This window comes from Electrophorus electricus, chromosome 17 (assembly GCF_013358815.1).
Source record: "Electrophorus electricus isolate fEleEle1 chromosome 17, fEleEle1.pri, whole genome shotgun sequence".
In the NCBI taxonomy this organism is placed as follows: domain Eukaryota; kingdom Metazoa; phylum Chordata; class Actinopteri; order Gymnotiformes; family Gymnotidae; genus Electrophorus; species Electrophorus electricus.
This window is the reverse complement of record NC_049551.1, coordinates 6,922,826-6,941,842: the sequence shown is the minus strand read 5'-3', so window position 1 is coordinate 6,941,842 and position 19,017 is coordinate 6,922,826. Positions and strand designations below refer to the sequence as shown.

The 19,017-nt window shown below is 49.3% G+C and overlaps 1 protein-coding gene across 3 annotated transcripts in view; it reads left to right on the top strand.

The window, feature by feature from the left end:
- Window positions 1–379: 379 nt before the first annotated feature.
- cadm2a (cell adhesion molecule 2a) overlaps window positions 380–19,017 on the top strand; it is a 216,319-nt gene continuing 197,681 nt past the window's right edge. For all 3 annotated transcript variants that reach the window (XM_027024755.2, XM_027024756.2, XM_027024754.2), the window contains exon 1: window positions 380–658. In XM_027024755.2, the coding sequence (XP_026880556.1) occupies window positions 598–658 (61 nt within the window). In that variant the 5' untranslated portion in view covers window positions 380–597. The remainder of the gene's footprint in view (window positions 659–19,017) is intronic.

Genomic DNA, 19,017 nt, shown 5'->3' with positions numbered 1-19,017 from the left:
GTCCCCCCAAAAAATCTATCCTACCCCAAGTCCCGATAAAGAACGATGGGAGCTGGAGGCCACAGACGCCCGTACTATCTGCTCGGTAACACTTGCGTTTGCACAATATAGTGTTCACCCCGAAAGTGGGGGGATTGCCAGTGATAGCGTTTTTAATCTTGCATCCTCTTTATTTATGACACGCATAATAATTGTTATCTGTATTCTGTTAAAGTATGCCATAATATCGCGATTTCATACACTGGAGTTTATTCCCATTATGTATAATCGTCCAGAATGCGGATAATTCTATTGGTTCGCAGCGCTCATCCGTCAAGCTGCGTAGGCGGGACTTCGCCTGCTCTCGCTCCCATGAGAACTATAGACGCCAGCGCCGGACTTTTCTACGGTGCTGCGCGAGCATCGCACTTCGGCTGCAGAGCGTACTTTCAGCTACCTCGCCCGGAGACACGCGGCAGGACTTCAGCCCGGGGACAAGTTACCTAAGGAGACTGTATCCGTTTACGACCGGCACCTGGATAAGCCCCGTCAGCATACGGAGAGTCAAAAGGAAGAAAGTGCGTCGTTTCGGTAGGCGGCTGTTTGAAGGAAGGCAATATGATTGTGAAGCAGCACACGCTCGTTGCCCTGTACAGCATCTGCGGAATCCTTCTGAAAGGTAAGCGCGCTTCCAACTTTACCGACACGCCGCTTGTTTAGCGCGAGAACGAGCGTGAGCGCTTTGCAAATTGCCGAACGTCAAGCGGGCACGAAGAAGCTGACTTCACGTGCATCACGTCGGAAAGCCGCAACTGTACTCAGATGAGCTTTTTTTTTTTGCATTGACATAATTCTTGAACAAGCCCCCCAGCGGCTGCAGCGTTTGTATGTGTATATGTTGACGTTGTGGCTGGAATAAGAGTGAGAAAACTGCTGGGCGCGCATGCAATGCATTCTGCATTCGGCGGACACTAAGCTAGTGATGTGTAAGCCACAGTCTGTCTCAGCTCTTTCAGAGCGTTAAATAATCGCAAGAATATTTATAGAGCACTGGAAACTTTGCGTATTTGACTGCTGAACCGTAGGAGCGCTCGGAAAGGCTTTGCGGCACCTTTTTGGGGGGGAGACAAGACGAATCGTCTTTCCTTTTACATGTAGCCTATTTGCACTTGCCTGCATACGTGTTAACTGGCACAGTAAAATGCATCTTCAGGTTCATTTGTCTACCGGTTCTGCTCATCTCATCGTGGTTATCTTTCAATGTCCTATTTTTATATTTTTAATGTCTCATATAATTATATATATATATATATATATATATATATATATATATATATATATATATATATATATATATATATATATATATATACATATATATATATATATAATTAATAGGGTAACTTGACGTCCCATTCAATGAAACTGCAAGATTTCAAACGAATTTAGAGAATCCCTTCTGACTGCTAGGTTTGGGATTGCCAGCGTAGTTGCACGGCGACTGGGGCAGACCGTGTCTGCGCAGGGCTTTGGTATTTGCAGCAGTCCGCATCTTGGGGTCGTAGCAGCATCAGCCTGAGTGAACACTCGCGGCGCGCGGGGCTACACCTGTCCGTTTTCCGTGATCGCGCTCTAACTGCATCCTCTAACACGAGAGGCACAAATAAAGAAGAATCAAGGTTAAAGTGAAATCAGTGGAAGGCCGAAACGGTTCGCGTTTAGAAAGTAATTGTCAGACGAAGGTAATTAATCAGCGTGTTCTTCTTATTTTTTTATTATTTTATTTTTTTCGCGAGCAATATTATTTCAGTTTTCGGCCGTCGGGCCGCGCGCACCTCGCTCGTCAGATTGCGTGCGGAACAGTAAACAGGAGCAGCGGGGCAAGGTCGCGGTGTCAACGCCGCGCGGCCGAGTGTGTGACATGCATAAATCAGGGCGTCACGGTGCTGCGAATGACACTTCGCGCTTAGCGGGGGTATATGCGATTCCCTAGCGCACGTAGACATTTGCCTTTATAAGACAGCAACTCTGGCAGCAGCTTGGACGTTTACAGTGCTCGTGGACTGTGCCTTTTGCTGTATGATATTGATTGCCTTTGGTGTCCATCGTCGCCAAGTAAGGGCCACCGCCCGGATCCCTACCCCTGGCGAGCCTGATAAATGAACACGACAGCCAAGTGCCTGGCTTCAGATACGAAGTCCAGCATCCCCGAGATTAAGATTTATCCGATATGATTGGCCGATGCACTTGACTTACCGACGACACTCTCATCTGTCATTTTCTTCAAATCAGTGTAAACATGGCCATGGCCTTGCCCTCGCGAACTGTTTACATATCAAACAGCTTCGCTTACAGCTCTGTCAGCATCTGTGTGCTAAGGACACACACAGCCGTGTGCAAAGAATGTCCCGTATTTGCTAATGCGTGTGTGAGAGGGAAAGAGAGAGAGGGAGAGAGAGAGAGAGAAACAGAAAGAGGGATTTTATGTACACAAACAGGCGCGTTTGTGTACGGAAGTGAGTGTGTGTGTGTGTGTGTGTGTGTGTGTGTGTGACTGGCGAGCTCTCTGGGCATAATACCTGGCACTCTGTGTTGGTGCGCAGTCTGAGAAGTGGTCCATTAATAATCAGAGATAATTAAGCACATTTCTCAAGGCAGTGCTTTTAATGAGTTGCCAGTATGGCTGGAGCTGAAGCTCGGTATTGATCAGCCGGAGCCTTCTCGCTGCCCGTAAATCAGCCTGCTTCTGTCGCCCAGCCGCTAGCGGGTCACTGCGTCCGTAGGGGCAAATGGGCCTTACTCGGCCAATCGGCGCGGTGGTACAGGCCACTAAATGGTGTGGTTTTGTTGGGGTTCCTCTTTCCTTTCGCCACTCTGTTGGCGGAGCAGGCTGCCGATGGGCCAGCCGAGGGCATCCACGTGTAAGCAGAAGGCGAAGGAGCCTGTTGCTGCAAGTGTCATATGACCCATTACAGAAGGAAAGCCAAACAAAACCTTCTCGCCACACCCTGTACACACCACAAACAAGCTGCTCACAAAATACCCAGATTGGCTGCCATTCAGTTCCCTTCCCTGGCCAAATATGGCTAATGAAATGCAGATTGTCCGGTGTGATTGTCCAAACCATGACCGAGCGTTTTCCGATTGGATCTCGACGGTGCACCTGGCCCTGCCGGTCGCTGAATGCCAGATGCCTCCCGTGCATCCATCATTTATGGCACCCGCAGGGACGCGGCCCTCCTCGGCAATCTGAAACCCGGGAGTGGGAGACGCACTTCCACCCAGCACTCCACAGACGCTCGTGAAGACCACGTGGCAGGGACTCCCGCACAGCAGCTCCGTCCCAAACCCCGTCCCAGCCGGTGTGCTGCTCCTGTGGGAAGAGCGATCCGTGAGCTCCGAGCCAACATAAGCAGGCCATTATTATGTAGGGCGATGGAGGAATGGGGCAGAAAGCCTTTGTTTACATGTATGAGCGAGCTGTATGTCAACCCATTTATGTATTTTGTGTATGTGCCAGTGCTGTGTTAGATTTAAGATGCACTGCGCCTCAGAGTGATATTATGGAAATTGTTAACCAAATTCAGCAGGCCTGCTTCCACCTGTAGTGACATTAGATCGCACCTCGTTCTCAAGAAGTGGACCAAAGACGAATGCAAAAGCTGATGCAAAAGAATGAGCCAAAGGGCCTTGGGGGAGGAGGGCTGTTGAGTGCTGCATGTGAACACGTACATGTATGTGGGTCTGCTTGCATGCGTGTGTGTGTATATTTGTGTGTGTGTGTGTGTAGAGGGGTGGTGGTGGGGGTCCCTAATAGCTTTTTCCTCATCGGTGGTCCTCTGTCTTCATCAGTGGCTCCGAATGGGGTGCGCCTGCGTGCGCTCGAGCATCGGCACAAGTGAATGCGATCAGACAGGTGAGAAATGGAGAGGTGCGGCGCGTGGCGCGGCTACGGACCGGAGAAAAGCTTTCGCTCTGTGTTTACTTCACAAGCAGGCGGTGAGAGTGGCGCCCGGCGACAACCTGCTTCCTCCGAGCTCGGGCTCCACATGGTGCCGGCCTAGCGCGCCCTGCTCTGATAAATGGCCTTATTCCAGCCCAGGCCTCTGTCTAGCATTGAGAGCATGGGGATTCAGGGACAGAGTGCATGTGGCTTTTCCCTGTGTGTGTGTGTGTGTGTGTGTGTGTGTGTGTGTGTGTTTGGTTGATTGAGCTGCCCGAACAGGATTATAGGTGTATATCCTCTCACTCTGCTCCGTGCGTTTTTGCTCACAGACAGAGAGCTCAGCATTCTCACTCTCTCCATGTCGCTCTCTCTGTTTCCTTTCACCCCTGCTCTCATCATTTCTTTCTGACTCTCCCTCTCTCTCTCTCTCTCTCTCTCTCTCCCAATCCGGAATCCTCACCACCACCTCCGCCACCACCCTCGGGTGCAGCGATATCCGTGGAAACGTCGCTGTGATCGCGGAGGATTTCCCATGATCAAAGGCACTCTTTTGTTCTTCCAGGTGTTAGGGAAAGTTAAAACAGAAAGTGGGCGGTGGTATCACCCACCGAGCACTCTTCAAGAGATGGGGGTGATTGGTGGGGTAGGGCGATATGATCCAGCTTCACTATTCGCTGTCATCAGTGTGCTTCCACCCTCCCATCTCCTCCCGGTTACACGCTGGGCAGAAATTGGCCTTTCAATCTCATATGGGGCCTATTTCACTACAGACACAAATCTGCGGTCTGTTTTGTAATATTGACTCTGACAAACATGGTTTCTGGGCACACAGTGAACAGGTTTATTCATAAATCCCTAACTCATATTTCGTGAGTGCTGTAGTGGTTACATTAGACGTAGCTTCTATGTGAAATTAATAAATGAGTAGCAAGTCGTACAGGAGGGAGGATTTTTTTTTTTTTTTTTTTTGGAGCCCTCTGTCATTTTTCGTTTCTTGCATTGGATAGGTTTAATAATTTAGTCCACAGTCTGACTGCCTACTAATCTCATGATGCTGGAAAAAAAAGACGTTGGAGCAGAGTCTCTGCGGGTCTAGCAAGACATCAAAAGATTAGCTCAGGTATGAAAGGGAGATCTATACATCTCTTACAAACATGCCTGGGTTTTCATGTCGGTGTTTGAAGGATAAGGTCTTTCGTCTGGAGCCCAGAGTGGAGTCTGTTCTTTTTTCATGCCCTGTAGCCCATTTCTGTGCGGCGAGGCCTTGAGGCTTTTCGTGAGCCACGGCTGTGTATAGAGGCAAAACAAAGCGACAGTACGAGCGCGACCAGGTATCGGCTCCATCCGGCAGCCATCGAGCGACAGGCCGGAGAGCTCCGCACTTCGTCGCTCCGCCGCCTGCATTCGGACTTCACGGGAAATTAGTCATCTCCTCTTACAAGTAATCTCCTCCTTCTTCTTCTTCTTCTTTTTTTTTTTAATTTTTTTTATTTCCCCAAAACGTAGCGTGATGTTTTCAGAAAAGGCGATACCTGCTGCAGGGGCTCGCGGGCGTGATCAATCACGTTTATTGACGAAGCCGGATGAAAGCGGGGCGGGTGATGGAAACGGGCGCGCGTGGTGCATGCGCTGGAGGCAAATCGCGGGGAGGGTCAGTAAATCAAACGGCCTGAAATAACAGCCGTGGGCTCTCTCGCGTCTCGCGTTACGTATAGGAATCAGTTAGGTGCTGCTATCGACCTCGCTTGCCTCTATAGCACCCGGCCTTTTTTCCCACCGAAACGTAACGCGGCGAAAACGTGACGCGGCTAAGCGGCCGCGGCTCTTCCGGCGTCGGAGGTTCGACTTCCGACGTTGGCTGACGTGGCCGGCGTGAAGCGCGACGCCGTCTCCAGCTTGTGGAGATCATTAAATGACAATGTGACAAACAGATCCTAAATCCGTTCTCACACACGGTTGGACTGGCGAATAAAGGCAGAAAAGCCCAGTGTAAACAATGACAGGGCTTTTCAGGAGAGCCTGGAGTGTTCACTACAGCACGATTTCAATAGCCAAAGAAACTGCCTCATTGGAATGCGAGAGAACAACGCAAATATTTCTTTTATGTCTCTGTTTTACAGAACTGTATTTTGTAACAGGCTATTAAACCTACTAGTGTCTGCCTTGTAATTGTGTAACACGATATCACCTGGAGCTGGTGCCATCAGTGTAGGGTGCAGCATGTGAGGTGTAGCCTAATCTCCTCTGTGCTCCCTCCCTCCCTTGCTCCCTGGCTCCCTCGCTCCTTAACTGCACATGGTATGTGTAGTTAGGGTTTTAGATAGCCATCTGCTTCTGCTAGATGGAATCTAACACCTGCAAATACAGTAAACAATCAATTAATCAGAAGCTTTGGACGCTATGCACCTGCCAAAGTGCACACACACACACACACACACACACACACACACACACACACACACACACACACACATACGCGCACACACACACACACACACACACACACACACACACACACACACACACACACACACACACACATACGCACACACTCATGCTTATTAGCGTACACACCACCCTCCTTATTCATAATTGTGTCTGCACTTCTGCACAACACTCTCCTTGTATCACTTTTTTTTTTTCTACCAGTGCAGTTTATTCAGGGTTGGGCAATTCCAGTATCTGTACATGTTATTATTTCCACTGCAGCTTTATGTTGTGTAATCTTTTGGAGAGCGGTTCAGTGTTTCTGTTTAATTCATGTTTAATTGACAAAGCATATAAGCGTTTTTCGCACGAGCAAACAGTTGTGCAAGAAGACAACAGCAAAACATGTAAGTTAAAGGTAATAGATGAAGTCAGTACTGAATTAGCTTTCTATTTAGAAAACTGTTTAATTAGTTGATTTGCTGTTAATTTGCACATTTCTGCAATGCCAAGAAGAGATCTGCTGTCTGAGGAAAGAGACAGAGAGAGAGGAATGACAAGACGGGAGCAGCAGACTGTTAAAAGACCTTCTCCAGCAAAGCCGATAACGAAATGATATAAAATGACATGCAATGACAAAGTCAAGAGGTGGTCCAAGGCTTGGAGGAGGCTGATCGCCATTATAGTGATTGAACTTGAAAAACGTGGAGAAACGTCTTTTATCAAGTGCAGCGATGCACAAGGTACAAATGCTGAGCTGCTTATTTCCCAGAAACCCCTCGCTGTCTCTCTGGGGGGGGGGTCAGCAGCACATTCGCAGCCCGCGCCGTCTGCGTGGGAGCGGGTCAGCCACTCACGCCTCAGCCCACCCGTGGTGTCAGGATGCTGAACACACGCGGGGAGGCCTGTGGTCCAAGTCCGGTCACAGGGCAGAGTCACTGTCTGGGAGCTCTGTGCTCCACACTTAGCCACGCTGCAGTGCACGTGTGTTCAGACCCTCCCGGTAAACTTTGACACAGCATGATGAACTGGATTAACATAATTATTTACATAGTTCAGCAGTTAAGGTTAAGTGGTCTCTGAAGAGCTGTTTTGCCCTACTTTTGGTGGGTATTTGGTGGATATGTGCGCGTGAGTGTGTGTTTGCGCGTGTGTACGAGTGTGCGTGCACGCGTGTGTTTGTGTTTGCATGTGTGTGTGTCCGTGTGTGTGTGTGTGTGTGTGTGTGTGTGTGTGTGTGTGTGTGTGTATAAATGTTATGTATTGATTAGGTGCTAAAGCTTCCTTGCATTTCTTAGAAAAGACCTGAACTATTCAGCATAGTACAGGTAAATAATGGTTTATTATAGTTTACTAATACAATAATGGATGACTATCAAAAATGATATTTTCATCTTATTGGAAGTGAAACACATAAACCAGTTTTTTGTTCTGTTTCTTACACACTTCAGTGGTATGTCATTATTTCATTTCCACCATCTCAAAGGAGGCCATTTTACACCCTGATCACATTTGTAGATCTTATCTGATTCCTACTTTGATTTTTTCCCTCTGCCCCACTGACGAGACACTTGTTGTTTCTTTAAAAGCCCTCCAATTACTGTTCCTAATGCTCCAGTCCTGTTTATTCCCCTCTCGTCCGCGTCCGTCTGACAGCGCCGCGTGGCCCACCACGCGATGATCAAGGCTGGTCATGACTGGACTCAGAACGACTCAAAGCTCCCTGAATAATCCCACGTTCCGCTCCAGAGCCGCTCTCCTTCGAGCTTCACGGGTGATCCCATTCAGTCACTCAGAATCAAGTCAGTGCCCTCCGGCGCCACGCCAGGATGCTGCCGGAAGGAGCCACCCGGCACAAATGTCAGAATGCCTGAAAAACGCTCGTAATCTGTATAATTTAGGTCCCGTGGTCTCCCGTGCACTGTATATTTAATGCAGTCAAATCAAGTTAAACTTAATGTGCTTCTCGATGGTCTTCGATGAATTCTCAGTGGGCGAGATTATGAGATTGTTATGAGATTATAATGAGATTATCTGGAGTGTGGACAGAGCCTACTTATTTGTTTCTTTAGCAAAGTAAGCGTTGGAGGGAGCCGTTAGGAAACGAGTGGGAGAATGAGATGAGCTGCTCTCATCAGGCTGTAGTTTTGTTCCAATATATCTTTGTCTTTCTTTTGTTTTGTTTTTTCTAAAAGTGACCCTCCTCGAGAGCTGTAACTCCTCTACATATTTAATGGTCCTTCAGGTCAGAATTACATTAATACTGAATTGGTATTAGTTAAGATTTTAGCACCAGACATTGACCTTCTACGCAAAGCACAGGAACCCCTGCCAGGTGGAAGGCCAGTGGATAAATGTGCTAGGAGGTGTTAAATAGTTCTGAAAACCCTACAGTGAGAGGGCCATCCCGCTTCATTTTTTGTGGAGTTTTATTACTGTGAATATATACTTACACATTTTTGCACAGTCAGTTCACCATCTTCTCTCTTTTTATTACACACACACACACACACACACACACACACACACACACACACACACACACACACACACACAAAAATCCATCTTATCCATGGGTCTGGAATGACCTTTCACCGTCTGCTGTTGCCAGGTCAGGAGTTTGTGCCTGTTCGTGGGTGTTAGCCCCCCGTTTTAGGACAAACGGTCCGTGATTCTTCCACCCAGCTGCAGGAGTCCTCACGTAATGCAACTGTAATGCAAGGCGACGACTTTGCCTTCTCAACTTCCTGAATTTCAGCCCTGGCGGGACTCCACAGAGTCGTTGTCATTTCCTGGTCCCAAGGTTGGCTTGGGCCGACAGGACAGTCCGCTGTCCCGCGGCGCCTGCTCCGTCGCTGTGCCCTGTCCGCACCACGCTGGCCTCTGCTGCCAGGCTCTCAGCCAATGCCAGGCAAGCAGCTGATCAAGAGGCTGCCTCTCTGACCTTTCACCTCTGGCTTTGAGGGGGGCTGGGGGGTGGAAAGGCTTGTTAATGCGTACCCGGGCTGCCTTCGATTTGAAAGAAAGACAGAGAATGAGACAAGGTGCATGAAAGGGAGTGATAGAGAAAGTGAGCGAGAGAGAGAGAGTGAGAGAGAGAGAGTGAGAGAGAGAGAGCTTGCTGGGTGAAATAATGAACGGACAGTGCAGTGTTTGTCCCCTTTTAGTTAAGCGGGAACAGGGCCATCGCTTTAGTAGATCCAGGTTTAATGGGTGTCAGCTGAACCTGAGCCATGGGTGTGTGACCCATCTATATTTGGAAACCAATTTTTGAAGCAGCTTGAAAAGTTGTATGTAAAGGCAATTAGAGCGTTTGCCTGCAGTACACATCACTGAGGGAGCACTGTATGTCTGTGTTCACGGACGTGTGTGAATTTATGTGTGTGTGTATGTGTGTGTGTGTGTGTGAGAGAGAGAGAGAGAGAGAGAGAGAGAGAGAGAGAGAGAGAGAGTGAGCAAAAGAAGATGGAATTTTTTTTGTTGTTGAAAGCCTTTTTTGGGCGCATGGACACCCTCGTGTTACACGCGGGCAGTGTGTCATTAGTGGTGAGCCCAGCGATGGTTTTTAGGCCGCGCTGCTGATTGGACGCAGGCATCGGTGAGCGAGCGGTTAATGAAGGCCTTCCTTGCCATCGCCGTGGCCACATATCACAGCGTATCAGAACGTGTGTCCAGCCCTCGCTATTCCGTGGGGCGGATGTTTTGTTGTTCGATTGATCTGAGCAGTGAGAGGCTAGCTGCCGCCTGCCTGGCATGCCCGAGTCCCTCACGGTTCCTCCTCCCGCTTTTGCAGACGTTTGATCCAGAAACGTGCAACGGAGGCTGGAGACTCGGCTCCTGCGCCGTGCGCACACGTGTAAGGCTGTGCGCATTTGTAGGAGTGTTTAAGGTGTTAGATCGAGGCCTGCTCAACACTACACCCAACAGCACCCAACAGTGACAGTGCGCCAATAATGTTGTGTAGAGCACAGAGATTAACACACTTGGAAGCAACCCAGTATGCAGCAACCCTGCAAACAGGCTTCTCTATATCAAACACACACGCATGCACACACACACACATGCACACACGCACGCACACACACGCACACAAGCACGCAGACACACACACACACACACACACATGCACACACGCATGCACACACACGCACACAAGCACGCAGACACACACACACACACACGCACACAAGCACGCAGACACACACACACACATGCACACACGCATGCACACGCACGCAGACACACACACACACACATGCACACACGCATGCACACACAGGTCTTTTTTTTTTTTAATCTGCACATTGTTGCTGTTTCCGCTGAAGCTGTGCATGTTTTTACAGTGAATACAGGCTATGTCTTCCTCTCCAGCATGACGCTTTTAGAACCCATCCACAGCCGAAGTGCGGGCATCCACCGGGGCCGAAATACACACGTCAATAATTAATGGCAATCTGAGACGCAGCATCAGGTGGCAGAAACAGAACAGGAAGGAGCACGCCGAGCTGCCGCGTTTCATTCCAACTGACGCTCTTTGTTGGCATCCAATTACGGAATACATTCATGCACTAAGTTGGTGCTCTTCAGTTTTGGAACGTGTGCCCTCGTCTAGACGGGTGCTCTTGTCTGACAACAATCACGGCACACTCAGGAGTTTCAGCACGCACGGCTGATTGCCAGGGCCATCTGAAGTTTGTGTACAAATGAGGCTGACGTTTGTACTGCTCCTGTTTCAAGGGCCTTGAACTGTACTGTACTCCGAGCGTTGTGGGGGTGGGGTGGGGTGGGGGAGAGGATGAGGGGGATAACAAATAGAAATCCAGTCATGACTTTACCTGTCTATGCATTTCATCTGAAAAGACAGACAGGTTATATTAGTCTACTTTAAGTAGCAGAGATGTTTTTATTATTCGGGTTTGTTATTTATTGATTTATTTTTTGCATACTGCAGCTTTTTTGAAAGCACCCGAAGGAGGCAGAGAGGGGGCTGAAGCAGGAGCCGTACGCCTCCTGGGAGGTCCCAGCCAGAGCGCAGGACTGGTTGCTGGCTCCGCCCGTCTCTTCATACCCAGCACATCCGAGGCAGCGTGCCAAGCGTTCCACCGGCCGGAGGAGGACGCTTCCGCAGGGCCAAGCGCAAAACGCGCCCGGCGATTGGCCGATCGAGTCTCAACGGCCGGACATAAAGGCCGCGTTCCCTTCAGTGTTTAATTGCGCATAATGAAAGCATTAGCACAGTAAATCAACACTGACTCACCGAGGGGAGCGAGAGCAAGAGGAGGAGATAACGGAGCCGCACATGAGAGGAGCAAACTGTGAGGAGAGCGGATGAATAAAAAATGGATCAAGTGGGAAAGCTGTTAGTCACAGGCCGGCGCAATCAATCGGCGGGCCGAGGATGTAGAATTCCCCTGCCACAGCAATAAACAGAAGCCTCAATTAATTTCGTCCGAGCGCGTGACTCAGCGACGTTCAGGCACACAGATCCGCACATACATCGCAGATTATTCCTCTATTTGTCACTGAGCCACGTCCGCCAACTCGCTAAGCTGCCTCAAAGCCATTGACTCCGAGCATGAGGCGGGGGGGCAGTGATTGAACGGTGGGGGCGGGTGGGTGGGCAGCGGGAGGGCAGAGCAGAGGAAAGCAAAAGAAACGGACAGACAGCGAAATTGAGTCGAGATAGAGAGCGGAAATTGTTTGTTGCCCGGCGAGTGGTCGTCTGGGCAGATGATAAGGGTTAAATTATAGCTATCTGTTGCCTCTGGTGTTGGCTAGCTGGCCGGCGTCCTTTCTATTAAGAGTTGGAACTCCCTTAAGAGAAATCAGTGGGGCACAGTGTTTTTGGTTTTTGTTTTTTTTTTCTGCACGCATGGCAAATCACATATCATTACACCATCCCAGGCAGGACATGGGCACCACCATGGTGCCAGGTCACCCCGACCGGCTGCCAGAGCCGCCAGACCTCCGGTCTAATGAGGGTCAGCGGTTTGTGTCGGGAGGTGCGAATGAAATGGAGAGAGGCAGGAGGCCTGCGGGAAGGCCAGGACAGAGAGCACATTTATCAACCTCTAATCTCTGCCCCCGCGGCAAGCAGCAAAGCCACCGGCGTGGGGCCCCATCCCACCACCAGAGCCTTATGGGTAGAGGAGGAGGGGAGAGATACAGAGCACAGAGAGAGAGCGAGAGAGAGAGAGAGAGAGAGAGAGAGGTGCAAAGAAAGACCTGCAGCATGCTTTTGCCTGTTATCAGTGAGCTGCGTTGCGCAGGGTGAATTTAGCAGCCTGGATCTCTTCATTGGGAAAAAAAAAAAAAGCACTGCCTCGTCACATCAGAGATCCCTGCTGTCACTGTTTCATCCGCAGCCAAGCAGGTCTCAATCAATTAATCCATCAGTCTGTCTGTCAATTACCGAATGACACCTCACTCATTATCCATCTCTCTATTTCTGTAAATATTTACTTTCGGTGCAGTTTTGCTGTATGCGTTCTAATGATGGTGCCACCTGTTGTGCACATTCCTGTTACAACACGCAGCCTGCGTTCGGTTACTCAGCCATGCAGCACGAGCCTGGGTCTCTTGCTGCAGTAAACAAACGTGCAGCACTCCTCTGAAGAGCGCTCACCAGAAAGCCCGGCGCCTCCCCTTCGGATCTGTTCCCCGGCCGGAGCATTCCAGCCGCGCTCATTACGCTAAATGTCTTCCGTTCACCTGAGCAATCAATTTGAATGAAATATCCAATAGATTTAGCCATTTAAAATGCCCTTCTTCGAATTAAGAGCATCTCTTTTGGCCTTAAATAATTGAAAACGCGAAATGAGTGTGGTGGAGGTGAATCTCGCCGAGACCGGAGGCGCATACGTCTCAACTATTGAATTCCCATTTAAATTCCCCCTCTTGCTCGCTTTCTTCTCGTCTGTGCGTTAACTTTTGCAGGCAGTTAATTTCATTTGGAGCTGAAAGCTGCGATTCCTCCCTCCAAGGCATTAGCGGCGGGGAACAGACTGGTTCATGTTTCTTATGAGCTCTCTGCCCCTGCAGAGAGAGAGACAGAGAGAGAGAGAGAGAGAGAGAGAGAGAGAGACAGACAGAGAGAGAGAGAGAGACAGAGAGACAGAGAGAGAGAGAGAGAGAGAGAGAGAGAATGGGAGACGGGGACAGTGAGCAAGGGAAGCAGACCGGCTTTTTATTGCATTCCGGTTGTTTGGTGTGGACAGATTGCAGGGTCTGAAGTTTATGTACTCTTCCTCACCCCCTCCCCCATGGCGGCAGTGCCTCAGCGTTACATCACGGCTTTGCTGGGCCGTGGCTGAGCCCCCGCTGTGGCCACTGCCGGTTAGGCCAGGTTTTAACGGCAGAAGCCCTCAGGGTGGAAGACTTTAACGACGGCTGGATGAGGCTCTCTCCCCTTCACTGGTATTCGCCTTGCCTTTGTAGGACCTCCTTCCATCCCTGTAGATTCCCTCCAAAAACTCCACGTGCACGGCGGTTGCCGGGCCGACGGCGAAAGAGCCTGCGGGATCCCTTTGTGGTGCGTGCGTGCGCGAGGAAGCAGAGGCCTGCTCCGCTCCTCCTTGAGCTCCCGGCGAGGTCCTGCCTCCGTCTCCCATTGGCTGCCATCCCATTGGCTGCCGTTCGCTCAGTCCAGAGCCATGCTGCGCACCCAACGGGGCGGGGTGTGGGAGTTGCTGTTGGGGCAGGGAACCAGGGCAACAGTGGTTTTGCAGCAAAAGGGTGTCCCCAGCAGACCTCAGCTGGGCGGAGGGACTCCTGTGCCTCCTCCAGGGGATTACCAGCACGGAGTGGTATCGCTACAGGAAGTGTAGAAGCAAGTGAGCTGGAATGAAGACCAGGGATCTGCTTATCAAGTACAGTTTCCTCACTGTGTGACTTATTAAGTCCGTATTTATACTGATTAAATTTCATACTTGCTAAGAAACAATGGCTTTTTTCGTCGTGTTAAGAAAAACAACTCATTTCCCTCGGCCGAGAGCCTAATGGGCTCTGCTCTGTTAGCAGAGAGCGTGGTGATGCGTTCTCCACAAGTGCTGAACATGACGAGTGTGATTGGACTGTTCTCACTCAAATGGATCACTCAAACGTTAGGAGTGACACTGGCACTGTGTTTAGCAACTTATATGAGAACTGAGTGTGTGTGTGTGTGTGCGCGGTCTGGCGATGTGTGTATCATGCTGAAACTCATTAAAGCCCGTCTGTGGTGCCCGTTTATGCACTGAGCCATGCAGTGCCCACACTTCCTTAAATAGAATGGAATTAATAGGGAAAAAGGTGCATGTTGAAGCAGGGTATTGTGAGCACTCTTAGAGGCCGTCTCAGGGCAGCGTGGGCGGTTCCCCTCTCTCTCTCTCTCTCTCTCTCTCTCTCTCTCTCTCTCTCTCTCTCTCTCTCTCTCTCACACATTATCTCTCTCTCACTATCTCTGTGTCTCTTTGATCAGAGTGGTGCAGTCTGAAGAGCAGAAGTGCTTTAATGAGCAAACCAAATCTCGTTTATGCAGCTCGGTGGATCTCTGCATGCTGATCAGCATCCCAACCCCCCCGAAGCACCCCCCCCCCGAAGCCCCCCGCCGGAAGTCACGTGAGCACAGGCACAGGCCAAGGTCACTTTGAGGAACAGAGTTTGCCTCTAAAAGCTGGTCGAGGACCTCTTCCCAAATTCGGACCATTAGAGAGAGAAACGAAACAGATTTCAGTGCATCTGTCCACATCACCTACACCACGTTTTTGTCATGACCCACTCAGACGTATATGATGTATATGAACGTAAACACATATACTGACCAACGGACTGCTTTGGACTGGATATTGTGTGTACGATAGACTACGTGCAGAACGGACAGTGCTGTGGTAGTGGCTTGGTTCAGGCTAAAGTGTTGTCATGAACGTAACAGGCACAGGGTGATGCTGGAGTTCCTATACACATTAGTGTCACTGCTGGCTTGTGAGTGGTGTATATGTTATGCAATTTTAGTTTCTTAATGAACCCTCAGCAGAAACAGAAAGGGTCTTTCATACATGGGATTTCCTCCCTGTGGGTAGCGTAAGTGAGTCACAACATATCCCCAACCCACACACACTCACTCACTCATTTCCCATTTCACACATAGTGGCCATTCATTACCCTGTGTGTTATTTTCCATTAGTGTTCCATTTGTGTACCGATGAAGGAATCACATTCTACTTGCACGGATGTGATTGGAATGTCATCAGGTGCGACCGCGCACGCGTCCCTTGGCGCGCGCTGTCTAAAAAGGGTTCGAGGAGTCAAACATATTTAACACTTAGCCACCCAGCCTCGGAAAGCTCTTGTGATGTTGATCGGATTTCAACACGCCTTTTTGATTGTTTACACCCACCCAGCAACATCCCTTTGTGCACGCAATCTGATTTGGTTGAGTTCTGGTAACGGGTGTAAATAGCATGTGGGCTTCCTGTGCGCCAGGTTCTAGGTGAAGTCGGCCACGTTAGCAGCAGGTGCCAGACGTGAGCTGATGGAACTTAGCGGCAATGTGGTAAAAGTAACAATTATTTTTGCTCGCGGCTTGTCAGATATTTTTCCTCCAAAACAGCCCTTACACCCTTCTGCTGATAGTAATATTTACAGTCAAGCATACTATATCTATACTGTAGCTTACTCTTTCTAGCTCCCTGCTCTCAGTCTCTCTCTCTCTCTCTCTCTCTCTCTCTCTCTCTCTCTCTCTCTCCATCACTTTCTCTTGCACACTTTCTCTGGCTGGTGCCTTATTAACCCGATTGTGCTGAAATGAGAAGCGTCGGATTCGGTGCGCCCCTCCGAGACCCCCGCTCTTGCCGTGCCTGACTGCTCCGCAGATGGATGCTTTTGTTCCCTTTCTTTCTGTCTCTCACTCTCTCTCTCTCTGTCTCTGTCTTGCCTGTCCCTCTCTACATCCATATGAACGCACCCACCCATCTACACCCGCACACCAACACACACACACAGCCTGGCATTAACGGGAGCTGCGAGGTGGGGCCACCGGATGCGCCTGCTCCAACGTGGGGGCCAGCTGACACCTGTGGCACGATGACTGCCCGACGCGCGCCCTCGTACCAACGCCCTCGGCTCTTATGCTGGTGTGCTCACCCCTGTCCCAACAAACTCTTTTCTTTCCTCTTGCAAAAGTGCTAAGTCACAAAGACTCCAGCGCAACGCTGAGACAGAACAGCTAAACTCGGAGAAACTGGATTACTCACTTTACCGCTGGCAGAGTTTAGAGCCACATTTTTCCTGCGCTGGCTACCTGCCGGCATGAGCGTTTGTACGTTAATATTTATAGATTTCACTTATTCATTCTAAAATGTTACACATGGATTAGTGACATTCACCGCTTTGCCAGTTGTAAGTGCAGACAAGCACTAAACCGCTGTGCCAAGCTTTCAAAGTCTAAACAAACCCAGGTTTTACCATTTTAACCAATTAGCACCCCGTCGCCACTGAAAATTGATGCCATTAAATGGCATACAAAGATTTCCACACCACCTGACTGTGAGAAGCAATTTATTAAGGCTTTTGTCTCCTGCATTTACTGCCCATGTCTCTTACCATCCAAAAGCAAAACGTCTATCGGTATGGAGGCCAGAGAAGCTTATTTCACTCTGCCAAACATCTCTTGACAATAATTGTGTCTGGGAGTCAGGCAAACTCCCACAAAAGTATTCCTGACTCTTCTCATTGCCATATGAGTGGAACGTTTGAGCACTATTTTGTATATGTAATACACATAATGGAGATTTTTACAATGCCCCCAGCCTACTAGCAGACTACCACCGATCCCATGTGCAGTAAGGACTGCGGTGCACCGAACGATAAACGTCCGTGAGTGTTTAATGGGCATGCAGTAATTTACAGGATGTGAGCTTCTTAAAACTGTACTGTCATTTATTAGCCCATAAAGGTATTAAAATACGATTCAGATGGTGCCAACAGAGTCAGGCAGCACTGAAAGGCATCTCATTTGGATGTGACCTGAGGAAATCCCAGAGGTGATCATGTGTCAGGTTGTGTTCGTTCGGCTAACCCAAGGGGGGGCTTGCCCTCAAATACCCCGCCGCGCTTACAAAACTAAAGAACAGACATTTGAACTGTGTGCAGAAACTGTATTTTTCTCAAACCGCCTTTTGGAAATATCTTCGTGCGAATGCAGCTAACGTCACTGAGCCTGAATGCCGTGCCATTTGGAAAGCCGACCTCGCGCATGGAAAACCATTACGGATGTTGACCGGCTTGAATGATGGGAGCTGTCTTTGTTTGACTTCCTTTGATCTGTTAGTTTCGCTCTCTGCCTGTCACGTCCTTCCTCCACACCTCTGTCTTTTTTCCCGCACTTTCTCCAGCCTATAGCCGTGCGCGGAGGCTTCGGGGCAGTGGCAGTAGGGGAGCCGTCGGGGTGGTGTTACCTCGGGGCTTATCAGTCAGTAATTTGAAGGGGGTAAGCTAATACCAACGCTCCATGACCTCTGGATCCTCTCCCCTCGGATGAGAGCGGGGCAGCGTCTCGGCCCGTCCACAATTAATTCCCCCTCTTCAGAATCAATCGCCTGCCTCTATCTGCCCAAGCCGAGACCCAGATAAAGACCGAGTCCCATTTGCAATCTCTCTCTCTGACAGCTCTTCCTGCAGACTGCCTTTCTACCTGCCCTCAGGAGCTGTGTGAACGCACTGAAATTGGAGCTCCGCAGAATTAAACTCCGATTATTTCTGAGCCAGAGAGTTTTATTATCTTCTGGTGTTTCCAAAAAAGTCCTTCCTTTAAGTTTTTTCTCTTTGAAACTCTCTAAATAATTTTTATGACCCTTTTTACTGCCTTGTTTTGCACAGACGATCTTTGATAGTCACACAAGTTGCTGTGGGTTGGGCTGCCTGCTAAGTAAATGAAGGACAAAATGATTTTATTAGAATGATATAGGATGTCATAATGTGCTGCGCATAACATGCTGAGTTTGATAAATGGCCCTAGGGTATTCGACATCGTCCCACCCTTCGAAAAGCCATTTTAAACGGAGTCTAATTGCAGCCTCTCTCTAGTATGTCCTAATAGAGTTGAAGAATGGCTGTCCTCTCTCTACAAACTTTTAATAGACCTTAATAGACCTAAAAAAAAAGGAACCCCAGAGACTAAAGGGGGTTTGTGGGGAATACAAGACCACTCATTAAGACCACCCGTAATGTCTGCTCAGTACGGCACTAGATCAGACAAGATGTCAGGAACCATTTACATGCATACATGAACAATCACGCACATCCACCCACATATATGTGCCATATGCATGTGTGTATGTGACATATGAGTGTCCCTAAACAAATGTATAGTATATATACATCGCATATATGCATTTGCATATCAGCTGTGGAAGAGGGTCACCCAAGCACAGCACTTGTGTGTGAGCATGCTCAGTGATCTCACTATCGTTACCCACGACAGGTATCTGTGCTCGACTCGTCAGTCTGTGAGGGTGCCCGTGCTGACCGATAGGAGGCGCTCTGATCGACAGTGACTGAGTCTTAATGGCAGTAACGCCCGGCAAGATCACCGAGCCACAACCCTGCTCTCAGTTTTCTTTGCTCTCTGCTACTTTTTACTTCGCTTTTGTAAGGATGGCCCATTTTCCTAGCATGCTCAAGAACTT